The sequence below is a fragment of the Typopeltis vanoorti genome, chromosome 6, assembly GCF_054136105.1.
Source record: "Typopeltis vanoorti isolate ZY-2024b chromosome 6, IOZ_Tvanoo_1.0, whole genome shotgun sequence".
Taxonomy (NCBI): domain Eukaryota; kingdom Metazoa; phylum Arthropoda; class Arachnida; order Uropygi; family Thelyphonidae; genus Typopeltis; species Typopeltis vanoorti.
Window position 1 is genome coordinate 95,436,809 of NC_143554.1, and position 16,010 is coordinate 95,452,818.

Sequence of the window (16,010 nt, forward strand, 5' to 3'; positions counted from 1 at the left end):
TTAGCTAGCTCCATTTCTTTGCCATTCAGGCTTCTTATGTTGATAGTACCAATCTTTAACTCTGGTGATGTTGAGTTGGGGGTGTGCTTTCAGATTTGTTCCAGTAGCTGACTTTTCGCTGTTCGCCCTGGTTCCTTGGTGAAAACAACGGGGGGCCTTGTTTAACTGAGCGACACCCCAGCCGGCATGAAATTTGATCATGTTGTACCATCATTTTGTATATTGGTTTAAGCCAATAAGAATACAATTTGGTCATCTAAATCCCAAATTATCTGCCCATCCTCGTTCGTTCAGTATCCAGGTAGATACCAACAGGGTGCACCACGAGAAGGTGAGGATTGGACATTTGGTCAAAAGGTCTGGTCGGTTCTCCGCATTCCCTTAAAGGCTATGTGGAGGTCTCCTCTCAGTTATACAGCTTTGTCCCTTAAGCACCCCCCTATATTATTATTGTATATTTAATTATTTTTATTAATTTTGTTTTTATATATTTATTTTTCATGCTTTATAAACCATGCTCTAGAAACCAAACATGGAACTTTTTCAAACCACCTCAGGACTCCAGTAAGCAGGATGATGGTTTTTACACTGGACATTGAATTTCATCTGTCATCTGAGGACTGTTGCAAACGGCCATGCTTATGGCAGAATTTGAATCTGCTTCTTGTTAGTTGGAAAAGGGATAGACTAAGTATTTGACCAACACCTCTCTTAGAGTCTTTTCATTCATTATTTTTACATATTAATGTGCATTTGGGGAAAAAATGCTTTTTGTACAATTTTTAATAGCAATAATTCAACTTATTAAAAGTCCAGTTACTGCTACTGAAAGTTCATTCAATTTATCAACGTTTAATTGCAGTTATCATTGTCAGTGTTAATATTTCCATACAACTTCGGTAAGAGTTGAGCTGAATTTTTTCCCATTTTCTTGAAAAGTCATCTGCTCTACATGTATTATTTCTTTTGTGATGTCTGTGCTAATATTTTTTTTTTTAATAACTTGCTTATTAAAAAAGTTTTAGGACATTTTCTTATAGACAATTTTGAGTATTTTCAAAATTCTTAAAATCCAATATGCAAATTCTTCATAAAGATTCTCATATTTGAAATACTTCGTCATCAGAATCCTGACATGTACCCTTAAGCGGTGTACAGGATATGATAGTACTATATGAAAAAACTTACATCATTACTAACTTTCTATCTACAATTTTCTTTCAAATCAATCTGTTACCTGTCAAGACTCCAACATTATCAGATCTTATATTTCTATCTTCTAAGGCACTTTTTACTATATCAATCTACCTATATTTTGGTCTTCCTCTGAGTCTTTTTCCTGCCAACCTGGCAGAGAAAGATTAGCAAAACAACACTTGTTTTGCTAATCTTTCCTCTCCCGTTCCGTTTAAGTGGCTTAGCTCTGCTAACTGTTGTGTGAACATGCTCTATAGTTTTGAGCGAAATGAAATTCTGGCAAACTGAGCGATCTTATTAAGGTTTTCCATATGTCAGCTATTATCATTCCCTGGTTTCTGTTAAGATTTTCTCCAGAACGGAGGACTACTTGGGCTTCCTTGAAGTTTCTACAATGGAAGTCTTCTTCTAGATAAGGCATGGAGCTTCTATCCCAATCAGTGGTGTAGTTTGTAATCGTGAAATGATGGGCTAGTTCTAAATTGTCTGTTCTGTTGTTATTAACATCTCCTACACGTTCTTTTTTCAGATTTCGAGGCTTCTTGACATCTACCTATATAATTTAGGTATGTACAACATCCCACAACAAGTATGGGATGTTGTACACGCCAGTATTTGAAGAACGCATCAATGTCTTTTGGCGATCTTTTAAGATCACCAAAAGATGTGGCAGATAGTCTTGACAGGTTCGAACGCAACTCTGATGTTGAAAGGTCTCAGAAGTTTTGCGATCTTTTTCGACACTGTATGCAGGTACAGTGTCGAAAAAACCTTAATAAGATCGCTCAGTTTGCCAGAATTTAATTTTGCTCAAAACTACAGTGCATGCTCAAACAACAGTGACTAATACAACATGCTCTGTGCGTGTAATGTGTTACGTTCTGTTTTAATTTTTAATTTATACAATAGCATTACCCCAATTTCTCTGTACTAGCCACTTTGAGTTTACTGTTACCGTTAGAATCCCTGAAGAAGCCAAACAGCTCCATTGACTGTTCGGCTTCTTCATACAATGCCAACGAAACTTGTTGGTGTTGTATGTTTATAAATCACTGGTCAATTAAAAATCGATATATTTCAGTTTAAATTATTCACTTTTGCATTCATTATATTTATGCTCATTTGATATGAGGATGACTGTAAAGACATAAGATCTTTGGGCTGGGGATGGGGGGGGGTTACTAGCAAATGATCTGAATTTAACAGCTCTTTGGATTTATACATGGAAATATCAGTACATTGTGAAGTTGACAGAATAACTCAATTAATGTCAGGTGTATACTCTACATTCCTGTTTATTGTTAATGCTGATGATGTTTACACCAAACTTTATGGTGCTTATATTTTTGCAGAATCAAATTAGCATTTCTTCAAATTCTGTTGAAATAACAGTGTCTGCATCAATATTTCCATTTGGTGGTAATGATGATGATGGTGGCAGGGAATGGTTGATCACATTCACAACTGAAGTATCCTGTGATTTTGAAGTGGCTTGTGAAAATTTTTATCTGTTTATTGCTTAAATTCTTGCATTTCCTTTTTTGACATATTTATGGGTATATTCTTACATAATGACACTATATAATAGTTATTACTATTATTTCGCAGCCACAGATACGTCTAGTTAGAAATGCTGAATATGTAGTTGCATGTTCATCTGTTCAAGTATATGATCTACAGATGGATGATAGTTCACAGCATCTGAATAGGATGCATACGATGTTACTCATTGCTGTAAAGTGCTACCCAAGTATTTTCATTACACTGTCATGTGTTTATTTCACCAACCACCTTTTTATTAATTATTATATTTTCTGAATAAAAGCAATGCTTGAATGATTTAAAAAAAAACACCATAGCAGATATTTAGGACCATTCATCCATTGGCCCACTGGGAAATCCTGGTAGCATGCCTGGCCAGTCTGCCCCTGGAGAAGGTTAGTACTTGTGAACCTCATAAGACTCATGGTTAGCCTACACCCACTATATTAAATATAATTTAGTGTTCTTTATATGTTGAGATCATTTCAGTTGATATGTTCTGTTAATGTTAACTACAAATCATTGAAATGAGTATTTTCACTATTATATGTTGTTTTCATTAATTAAATGCATTGTCTGATATTCTGCATGCTTACCTAAAGCCCAAATTAGGTTAAGCATTTTTTAATTATTTGAAATTTAACTGTTTGCAGCATATTGTTTCAGAATGAATAGAAATCTCATTTTATATTAACATTTCTGTTAATGATTATGATAGTTCCTCAGGTGGACATAGTGTTGGAGAAAGGGTATTAGCTCAGCTTTTAACAGAAATGGATGGGATAGAAGAATTACAAGGTGTAGTAGTTGTAGCAGCTACCAACAGACCAGACTTGATTGACAAGGTAATCATTTTAAATTTTGTGCTTTGAGAACCTTATTTAGTAATTTAGGACAATATTGTCAGTTCTCATCATTAGCACCCACCCTTATGTTGCATTCAGTCACTAAAACAAATTATCAAAGTGTGTCTTAGCCAACGCTCCAATTCACTATAGCAAATTTTTCACTGCAACGAACTACTTTTTTCCTTGATCTCTCTGAATTTGCTGTAACACACGATTCTAATTTTCTTTTTTCAAAAACATTTATTTAAAATGTTAGTAACATGGTAGCACATGTCATACATTTTTCAATCTGTTATGTGTAAATTATAAATTTATAAGCTGTAAATTAGTTGAATGTATAGATGTACTGCAGTAAATTAATACATAGTGTGAATTAATTGGCAGCACATTTCTGATGATTTTTCTTATAGTTCCAAATTTATATTTTTATATTATAATTATTATTTACAATTCTAATGTTTTTACTACGAGGCTTGTCCAGAAAGTAAGATCCATTCAGAATATACTGCCAAATAAGATGTGAGAGGGATCTTGCATGTGTGTGGTAGCATAGAGTGACTCAACAGCTAGCTGTTGACCATTTCACTTTAATTGCATTATTGTTTGTTGTCTTCTATGAATAATTTATATAATGAGTGCTGTGATAAAATATCCTGCTAGTTGTGAGGTCTGCAGTGTGATGGTAAACAGTAGTGCTGCAGAAATTCACCAATGTCTGTGTAAGGTTTATGGACCTAATGTAATGAGTGACAGTAAGGTTAGGCAATGGTGTTATTTGTTTAAAGAAGGATGCAACAATGTTCATGACGAAGAGTACAGTTTGGCCAAGTGTAGTGACAGACAATTTGGTGGAAAGAGTGAACACGTTTGTGAGAATTGTTGTTTCACAATTACGGAATTATTATTTTGAATTTCGCATTCAGTCATTGATGAAATTATGACAGAAAAGCTGGGGTATAAGAAATTGTGTGCCAGATGGCTCCCCAAAATTCTGACCAATGTGCATACGATAAGCAGCAAGTGGAATCAGCTCAAAAATTTTGTTATGTTACAGAAATGAAGGAGATGAATTTTTTTCTCATATCATGAGTGGTGACGAAACATGGATTTTATAAACAAATGTCAAGTCAAAACAACAATCAATGCAGTGGTGCCATTCATCATCTCCAAAAATATTCAAACAGGCACTATCAGTTAAAAAAAAATGATGGCACTGTCTTCTGGGACTGAAAAGGGATCTTACTTGTGGAGTTTCTTCAGCAAGGAATCGCAGCTATTGCTGATGCATATTGTGAAATGCCGAAGAAACTCAGACAAGCAATTCAGAACAAAAGATGAGGAACGCTGTCATCAGGGGGGTCATGCTTTTGCATGATAATGGGCAGGTTCACGCTGTAGCTCGAATTGTCTGCCAAATTCGGAAGTTTGAGTGGGAACTTTTCGACCAGTCACCCTACAGCCCAGACCTTGCATCCAATGACTACCTCTTGTTCCTGCATATGAAGCAGTTGTTCCCATCTCAGCACTTATAGAAGATGTGGAACTGAAGAACAGTATGACTCAGTGGTTGAACTCATTGGCAGATTTTTTTGATGCTGATGAAGCTGGTGCCATGATACCAAAAATGCCTGGAAGTTAATGGTGACTATTATATTGACATATAATAAAACTTTTTTTTCCTTCCCTACTAGTTTTTTTTATTTTATTATTATTATTAATTCTTAATCAGACCTTACACTCTGAATGTACTTTGTGCATTGTCATTTTATTCCTTCTCTCATATGAGCAGGATAGGAAAAATACACTCATGCAATGCATTCATTTGAGGCTTTGTTCTGAGACATACCACATAGACTTTACGAGTTGTGAGACCATATTATTTGTGCATTTCTTTATTTTGTTTCATGCAAGTTATGTAATAAGGCATCTTTACCATGCACATTATTTGACTGCCACCCATAAAAAGTTTTAAACCTTTTATGGGTGGCAATAATATATAAAATCCTATAGTACATTAGGTTCATGGGTGGTTAAGGTTTTTTGTTCATTTTTTTTTTTTATTAATTGTATATATTTTTATTTTTTACATAATTGAAAACTGCTGTAGAGACAAAACATGAAACTTTTTTCAAGCCATTTTGGGGCCTCCAGTAATCACGCATCAGACAATGAAATTCATCTCCCACTCATGCATATATGTAAACCTTATGATACATTAGTACTGTGAGTAAGCTAAGGTGTTTTCTAAATTTTTTCTTTATTATTTATTTTTATCTTAAAAATCACATATGATGTGTGATTTAAGATAAAATAAACACCAATAAAAATAGCACTGAGCATAAGATAATATATGTAAGAAAGTAATCATAGACAATCATAAACAAGGTATTGCTTTATAATCACTTTCTTGTATAATGACACCATTCATTATCACATCAGTTGAATCCAGAACAGTTTTCAGCAGTTATTCTGCAAACAATAAGTAAGATTTTAACATTAAAATGTTTCAATTGAAATGACTTGACATATTTTAATAGCAGTCCTAAATAATTAAATTTGGTCAAGCCAGGGAAAAAAAAAAAATTTTTTTTTGTCAGTCAATGGAATCAGAGATGATTTACACACAAAAATCACTGTACTGAATCATTATAATTTTGAATTGTTTTGAAGAACAATGAAAATTGCTTAATAACTAAATGATAATACAACAATTTAGCCATATTTTAAATGAGTAGAAAGGCTTATGTGTTGGCAGTACATGACAATGTATTTAATGGTATATTTATTCTTTGGTATTATATCCAGCATCTTCAGAACACAAACACAGTTTGTCACAGTACACAAAACTGCAACAATTTAGTATAACAGTGAGATTGGTTAAAAAACTTGTAATGGACAAGGCATGGAACTAAAGTCCTAATTGGTGCCATCTGTTGTTGGATGAAGAGAGAGAAAAATAAACTATTAATTTGATCTTAAAATGACTGTCTTCCAGATTTTTGGTAAATTGATACAGCCATACTTGTTGAGGATCGGAAGATGTTTTAAAGCTGCTGTTGATTCCAAAAATAATTTCTCTGATTTATAATGACTTCTATGTAGCACTTCTGTATTCTTCCATCCAATTCTGTGTGAAGGGAGTATTCAAGTCATGGTCTGCTAGTTCCGACTTGGCATAATAATATTGGAAAATGAATTTTTTATGTTCTCCAATGTGAATGCCAACAGTTCTTCCTGTATGTCATTCTGATATTCTGTGTTATGAATTAATACTGTTAAATAAACTGTTATGTACTACCAATGCATGTCTTTCAACACATTTAAGAATTCTTAGATGATATCTAAGAATTCTTAAAAATATCTAAAAATGCATACTAACAGAAAAATGCAGAGAATTACCGAATCCCTCTATGTTTCCTCTTTATTGATTTTAAAAAAGTATTTGATACCATAGAACACAATGCAGTCATCAGTGCCTTACTGGAAATAAATGTGGATCCTACTTACATCCACATGATAAAAGAAATTAACAAAAATCTGACCACACAAATAACACTATTTGATCAACCTATAAATATAGATATAAAGAGAGAGGGTCCGTCAATTGAGGTGATGTGATCTCCCCAAATCTATTTACCAGCACTTTAGAATATATTCTGAAAAAATAGACCTAAATGGAGGAATAAGCATAGATGGTAAAAAACTACAAATCCTTATGTTTGCTGATGATCTGGTACTGATATCCCACAACCCAAAAGACCTAGAAGAAATGGGTGAAAAAATATACACAAACAGCAGTAAGATAGGCTTAGAAATGAATCTAGAAAAAACAAAATGGATCAAAAACATCTACACAAGTGACAATCACCTATGTATTGATAACATCCCTATAGAACAAGTTGACTCCTACAATTACTTAGGACAAACAATAAAAATGAATAATGATTTATCTGAAGAACTAGCAAAAAAGAAAGAAAGGTACATGGTTATCATTCAGCAGACTAAAAGAAACACTTACTGATCCAAATCTTGACATTTCTGAGAAAGCAAAACTATTTAATAGTGACATACTTCCATCACTCACATATGGATCAGAAACATGGAACACAACAAGAAAAGAAGAGGCTCTCAGAATAACTCAGTGGGCAACAGAACGTAGGATTTGTAATATCGGCAACATGTTAGAAACACGGAACTAAGAAAGAGATCAGGCATAAAAGATGTGGTAACTGCAATATATGAAAGCAAGATGAGATGGACAGGTCACATAACCAGACTCAGGGATAACAGATGGACATATAGAATACTCAACTGGCAACCAAGAATAAAGAGAAAACCAGGAAGATCACCTATAAGATGGGAAGATCCACTAGTGAAATCTATGGATATAACATGGAAGAGAGAGGCTCAAGATTGAGATTGTTGGAGGCATCTTTGTGATCTGTACTCATGGAGAAATCCTGAGTGAAACACAGGTCCATCAAGGTAATCTAAAAATACTTATATGATGCAATATCAGAATGTGTTCCAAGAGATTCTTAAGAAACGGAAGATGTGGAAGGAATACTGTGCATATAAGGATGGTATTCGTTATGAAAATTATAAGCAGCAGGCTAGAATAGTCATAACTCTTGTACAGAAAGCTAAGCCTGAGTGCAAAAAGAAACTGGCTCTGCAAGCTAAAGACAACCCACAAGAATTCTGTCAATATGCTGCAAGTAAAAGAAAGGATAAATATGAAAGAATAACTTCTGAATGCAGATGGTGTGAATTTGAAGATGCAGAAGAGGTTGTTCAACTAATGAGTGCCCATTTTGCTAAATGCTATCAACTTGGTGTATGCAACATTGAGTTCACTGCTACCTATTCACTGAATGAAGAAAAGTTAGAGCTGTTGCACAAATTAAATAATTTACACTGGAATTAAAAGATAATAATTGTCTTCCTTTTCTGGATGTTCTCATTCTACATCAAACCAAATGGTAGTCTACAGTTCTCAGTATATAGAAAACCAACTCATACTTGTAAATACGTTGATTCTAACTCTCATCAACACTCTTGTCAGACATATGGTGTAATCAAATTTTTAGTTTGACTGAGCTCAAAATTTGTTCTACAGATTCTCTTCTAAACAAAGAACTGTTGATTATCAGAACTACCTTTATTGCTAATGATTATAATGTAAAAACTATTGTAAAAATAATAATTATAACTATCATTCTAACCGGCCTCAAAAAGAAATTACCAGAATTTGTATTACATATGTTAAAGGACTTTCAGAAAAAATAGCAAGATTACTTTCACAGATTAACATACAAGTCACTTTCTGTCCGGTTTGCAAACTTAATACCTTCCTTATTTCACCTAAAGACAACTATCCTCCTCTTTCTTATCCTGGAGTTTACAGAATTCCCTGCTCTTGTGGCTTATGTTGTTATGGACAAACTGGTCGATCTGCACAAATTCATCTTAAAATACATCAGGAATACATTTCGCTTAAAGAACCCAACATATCTGATCTAGCAAGCCCAGCATTATCTATGAAACATGGGATTCAGTGGAACTAAAATAAATATTGCAAAAAAGTTACTTTCTTCTGGAAAGACTACAAAGAAAGCGATTGCCTAAAACTTTCTCAATTTCGGAAAGTTATATTGACTAACACTCACTATTCATGTGTTCCTTAATTTGTAATTAAATTTTTGTTTATATTTAAAAATAATTTATTAACTAAATTAATTTATTGTAATTTATTTTGAATATCTATTAATGGAGATGGAGCTATTCTCCTGTAGCCAATAGTGCACATAATAAGTGCTTTCAATTGAATTGTTGTTCTTTTTAGTGTTTCATCTTGATTTTTAGATTAATGCAAAATGATTCTAGTCAGTTATCTGCTGAAATACTCTCAAACCAGAGGTTTGGCTGCACCATGTTGATGTGTTTGCTATTTGGCCACATGATCCAGACACATTTTTAGGGCATTTAAATAGCCAACACCCTACAATCCACTTAACAATGGAACAGGAAACTAATGACTGTTCTCCCTTCCTTGATTGTACTAATCGCATGCCTTCCTGATGGTTCATTATCCTTTTCTGTTTATAGAAAAACCTACACATACAGGAAGATATTTGCACAAACAGTTACACCATCATCCAACTCAAAAATATGGTATCCTCAAAACACTATCTCACAAAGCCAGAGCTATCTGCTCCAATGACAATGCTCTTATTACTGAACTTGCTTGCATCACACTTTATTTTAGTCAATAACTATACTCCCCAAAGAATAGAAAAAAATACTACCCAGAAATCTCCTGCATTACCTAATACACAAGACTACAGCAAAACTGTTACCATCCCATATGTTCAGGACACATCCAAAAAGGTATCTAGAGTGATTAATAAATATCAGCTCTGAACCACATTTAAATTATATGTCAAATTGGCAACTATCATCTGCTCACCTAAGGACAAACTCTCTCCTTTATCACATCCAGGAATATATGAAGTGTCCTGTATTTTAACCTTGCACTCAGAAGATGCTGGACTTATATACAGTATGGTGCAAAAAGAACAGTACTGAACTTCAACATCCTCTTCAGTACACACAACATGAAATATGCCACTCAACTGCAATCACATTAATAGAAAAGCACGTGTAGAGTCTATGGTATTACATTTAGCTGTAGCAATGGTGTTGATGTTGGAAGAAAAGATGTTTATTTTTGAGCATTATTTTCGTTCATATGGTGTTGGTAGACCAAATGGTCCAAGTCGACAACATGTTTGTCAGCAGTTTGTTCGTCATTTCAGTTTTGCAATAGTATCATCATTTTCTTAATCGAGAGGTTCTGATGTAAAAATAATCATAATTTAAAATTCTGAATATTTTTACGTATTGTTTATGTTGGTATTGTTTATTAGTTTTAGTTTCATAACACGCATTGTCGGCACTTGCGATGTGCCCGTTATTGAAATTGATTTGTCAAAAATGCTATGTAAAGCAGTTAAAAATTTATGTACTTACCAGATTTGAATAGTTGTGTTACTTTAAAAAATTTTATTGTAGTTTAAAATATTAAGTTGTGTTTTGAAGAGATATCCTTGTTACGCTAACGTAATATATGTGTCAGCCATTGTATTTAGTTTCTCGTTTGCCACTTTCATGGAGTGCGCATGCTCGCCAAGAAGTTTGATGTGTGATTGACAGCTGACAGAAAGCGTTCGGTATCGTGCACTACATGCACTACAAACCCTGTCTTGAAAGACAAGATGCCCATCTCGAGCACATAATCTGCTGTCATCAATGCTTTATTCAGCCAATATCCTAAAGTTGTTTATGTACATATCATCATGTAGTTATTCAGTACTGTTTTTTTGCACCATACTGTACCAGTGAAATATTAGTAAATAAGTGAAATAAATAATAATTATATTCTTATGTTCCGCATTGTGAATTAATACTGTCACTCATATATTTTACAGATGAGATAAGAAATTTTGTTGATAGGAAAATATATGAGAATAAGGTGATACTCCTACAATATTCTACCAATAGGTTCAGAGATATCAGAAATATAACGGATTTATACTCATCTGTTGAATCCTTAAATATTGGAACACAGGAATCAGTTATCTGCTGGATTTGATAAAGTTGGAAGGGACAACTCGTGGCAAAGGTGAACTGAGTTCTGATCACTTTCCTTAGTATTCCATAATGCAAAGCACATATCCTTGCAGACATGTATAATGCTATGCATTATGGGAGGGGTCACTACCCAGATCGGTTAAGCCACCCATCTACCTTTGCGACGAGTTGCCCCAGTCCTGAAGATACTTCAGGTGCAAACTTTGTTTGCTTACTTACACTTGGATAAAGGATTAAACTAAATATATAATTTATAGTCTAACCAAGTGAAAAAACTACCAACATCTTTCTCTAATCCAGAGTAATTTAATAATAAGGTGTGACAACTTTTAGCAACTGGCATATGGAAATATGACTTCTTCATTGCTTCAACCTTGGTATCATCTAAGGAAAATAATCAGAACTCAGTCCACCTTTGCCATGAGTTGCCCCAGTCCTGAAGATACTTCAGGCGCAAACTTTGTTTGTTTACACTTGGATAAAGGATTAAACTAAATATATAATTTATAGGATTTGATGAAGGTTGCAACCATTTAATTCCATTAAAATTTTGATAGAAGTTCTTGTTGCAAGCTTGAGGGAGAGGAGCATACATTATGTGCTCTATTAATTAAAGACTTAATAACACCAATTTTTTGAGAGGTGTGATAAGCAGACTTTTGATAAATATATCTACCAGTAAAGGTATGTGTTTGATAAACAATTGTTGACACGATGTCCAAGGATGGTCATTCAACTACCAGCATTTTCTTTTTCCATAGTGAATTGAATGCATTTGATGAAGGCTATTGATCTATTGTGGGAAAATGGCAAGTTCATTTTCAGAATGAGGCCAAACAGCAAAACCATCATCGAGGTAATGAAATCTAGCAAGCCCAGCATTGGGAATGAATGGATGAGTACAAGATATCTACCAGATGGTTCAAAAAATAGTTTACCAAAGGTGGAGACAGAGGGCTAACCATGGCAGTGCCTTTAACCTGTCTGTAGATACTTTTTTTTTTTTATCAGCTCAAATATCCTGATTGCATAACAAATTCAGAAATCTTCACAACATCAGAAGGAGAATCATCATATAGTAAACTAATAGTGTCAGATAACGAAATGTTGGTAAAAAGAGAAACAATGTCAAAGCTGACTAACCTTTCAATATCCTTGATTTTTCAAGAAAATGTGTGGAATTCTTGATGAATGATCTGGATTGTCCAATATGGACAGTTAATAAATGTGAAAGAATCGTTTATCATTTTATGTAAACATCAAAAATAGTTTTAATATTATTTATTTATTAATATATTAATTTCTAGCTCGTAGCAAGAGCTTTGTATCTTGTATCAAGTGTATGTTATTTTCAGTACAAAATATCTGTACTTTCTTTAAAGTTAATTACTGTGGTTATCATGTAATTTGTTGTATTTAGTTATGCCACAGATATCTTTAAAGATTAGACTTGTTATCCTTTAGGGGAAGAATTTGCTAAACTAACAGGCAAGTTAAGAAAATTGTCTGTTTTACAAGGTAAGCTTCGTACATGGATTGCCTTTCTCAGAAAATGTCGTGATACAGCAGTTATTCATACATATGCTAGATTTAGAGACTATTCAGTCACCTGGAGCTCACGCAATTTTTATTTGCACAAGTTTTTCCTTGATACAGAACCAACTTTGATTGGCTAAAAAAGATTTAGCATCTAACATTCAGTCTATTTTAGATCTTGAAAGAAGGAGTTCAGCTACTCTCGACAGTGAATTACTGGATATTGTTCTACATGTTTCTGAACAATCTTCAGCCTGCTCTTATGAAAGACATTCCTACAGACTGCAAAAATATGAATCATCATACTGTAAGCAAAAATTTACTGCTGACAACACTCCTACTAATGGGTTATGAACATTTCTGGATGCTCTTATGATGTCTGATGTTGAGGCTAGTGTGTTGGCTAAAGGTCATGATTTTGCTGTGGTATCTAAATCCATTCAGTATCTTTATTTTTTGCATAACATTGGACACAATTTGTCAGGACTTCCAAGCAAAGATGCTAATAAACTGTGCTTTGAAGTTGATGCTTTACTCTTTAGAAGCAAGTTACCTCCATGTAATTTTTCTAGTACTGAAATCCATTCATTGTTTTCATTAAGACAAAAGAACCATATATCTGTTTAGAAAATGGATAAAGGAAAAGCTGTAGTGGTAATGGATAAGGCCAACTATGAGAGGAAGATAGACTACCTTTTACAGGATACCTCCACCATCATCATCATCATCATCAAATTCCTGCCATGTACCCTCAAGGGGTGTACAGGATATGATAGTACTACATGAAAAAAATTACATCATTATTAATTTCCTATCTACAATTTTCCTCCAAATCAGTCTGTTACTTGTCAACACTCCAATATTATCAGATCTTATATTTCTATCATCTAAAGCACTTTGTACCGTATCAATCCACCTATATTTTGGTCTTCCTCTCGGTCGTTTTCCTGCCAACCTGGCAGAGAACACTTGTTTTGCTAATCTTTCCTCGCCCATTCTGTTTAAGTGACCATACCACCTGAGATTAGCTCTGCTAACGCATTCCTGGATGCTGACCATGTTAAGTTCTTTCCTAATATCCTCGTTTTTAATATGATACTGCCATTGATGCCATCTGTTCACGCCTATAATCTTTCTCAGGACCCTCATATCTGCGGTCTCTAGTCTTTGGCTAAGTGTTTTACTTCTAACACAGCTCTCAGATCCATAAGTTAAAACTGGTTTGAACACTGTCTTGTATACAGCTAATTTAGTGTTCCGACTAATTTCTCTCTTATTCCATATGAATTTATTCAATTGACTTCCCACCATACCAGCTTTGCTGATTCTGTTGTCTATTTCTATATTTAATTTACCATCTTCAGTAAAAATCGTGCCTAAATAGCTGAAATGTTTTACTTGTTCCACAGGTTCTCCATTCACAACACAGTTGACATTTTCAATGATTCTGCCTATTTTCATTGTCTTTGTCTTTTTATTGCTGACCTTCATACCATATCTATTACAAGAGCTATTCAATTTAGTCAGAGAATCTTGCAGACTTATAGCGGATTTATTTAGAAGTATAACATCATCCGCATAAAGCAAAGAGCTGACATTAACATCTCCAATTTTGATATCATGTTTAATACTACTTTCCTTCATAATGTTATCCATATAGATAATGAATAACAGAAAGGATAATGTACATCCTTGTCTCACACCAGATTTAACATTAAACCATCTTCCTGTACTTCCTTCAATTCTAACTGCTGACTTACAACTCAAATAAAGACTAAGTATTGCTTGATATAATGTCCCATTGACACCATATAACTGCAGCGTATTGAATAGCTTCTCCCTTGTCATATGCCTTTTCCAGATCGACAAAACTTAAATACAGATCTTTGTTATATTCCCATGCTTTCTCGACTATTTGTCGTAAAGTGAAGATCTGATCCTGACAGCCTCTATTTGGCCTGAATCCAGCTTGTTCTTCACCAAGCTTTTCTTCCACAATTCTTCTCAACCGTTTCTCAAGTATACTTGCATAGATCTTGCCAGGAACACTAAGTAGGGAAATACCTCTGTAATTCTCACATGCAGTTTTATTTCCCTTTTTATATATGGGTACTATGAGAGCTCTACTCCAATCATCGGGAATTCGTCCCTCTGTCCAGGCTTTCTGAACTATGCAGTGCAGCCACTGTAAGACTCTTATACCACCATACTTCAGCATTTCTGGTCGAATATCATCTACTCCTGCTGCCTTTCCACATTTCAAGCCTTTGATGGCTTTTTCTACTTCAAGTATGGATATGTATTCCTGACTGCATGCCTGGTCAGTGTTTTTTACCACTGTGCTGTTATCACTGCTTGTTTCATTTAGCAGTTTTTCAAAGTAATTACTCCATACTTCAAGGATATCTTTTTCTCCCGTTTTCATGTCACCTTTATCATCTCTAATTCCTTTTATAGCACTCTTTCCTCCATTCTTAAGCTTCTTCAACAACCTCCAGAATATTTTGCCATCTTCTTGATATTTATTTTCTATATTCTTGCCAAAGTCCTCCCATGACTTTTGTTTAGCTAGTTTTACAGAGTGTTTAGCATTCTTGCATTTGTCTCTATATTCTCTAAGAGCACAAGCTGACTTATTTGACAGGAACTTTTGGTATGCTTTCTTCTTTTCCTTCACTGCCTCTTTAACCTCCTGTGTCCACCAAGGAGTTCTGATTTTTTTATCCTTACAAACAACCTCACCACATGCCTCTCTGGCAGAATCAATCAATGTTTTCTTCAGAGTTTGCCACTGAATCTCCAAGGTTTGATTCCTGTTCTCAAACTCTTTCATTTTTCCTTCAATAATCTTTGTGTATTTTAGTCTACAGCTCACATCTGAGAGCTGCTCAACTTTTATTCGCTTTAAAACTTTCTTACATGTTATTCTTTTCAATATGAAATTCAATTTTATCCTGCTCAAGACTAAATAGTGATCACTTCCAATTTCAAATCCTCTGTACACTCTGGTGTCCTGCACCAGGGAGAAAACATCACTATCAACAATAACATAGTCAATGAGACTTTTCTTATTCCTTGCCTCTTCTCTCCATGTGAATTTGTGCACATTTTTATGTTGGAACATGGTGTTAGTAATAACCAGTCCATGTCCTGAGCAGAAATCCAACAGATATTTGCCATTATTATTAGCTTTGCTCTTTTCTCCAAATTTTCCCAAAATATTTTTGTATGTCT

The 16,010-nt window shown here is 34.2% G+C and overlaps 1 protein-coding gene across 1 annotated transcript in view; it reads left to right on the forward strand.

The window, feature by feature from the left end:
* The window catches only part of LOC150105722 (ATPase family gene 2 protein homolog A-like), a 161,985-nt gene that overhangs the window by 126,406 nt on the left and 19,569 nt on the right, over positions 1 to 16,010 (forward strand). Inside the window, exon 12 of the mRNA XM_090395041.1 lies at positions 3,458 to 3,584. Coding sequence (XP_090251167.1) covers positions 3,458 to 3,584 — 127 coding nt within the window. The remainder of the gene's footprint in view (positions 1 to 3,457; positions 3,585 to 16,010) is intronic.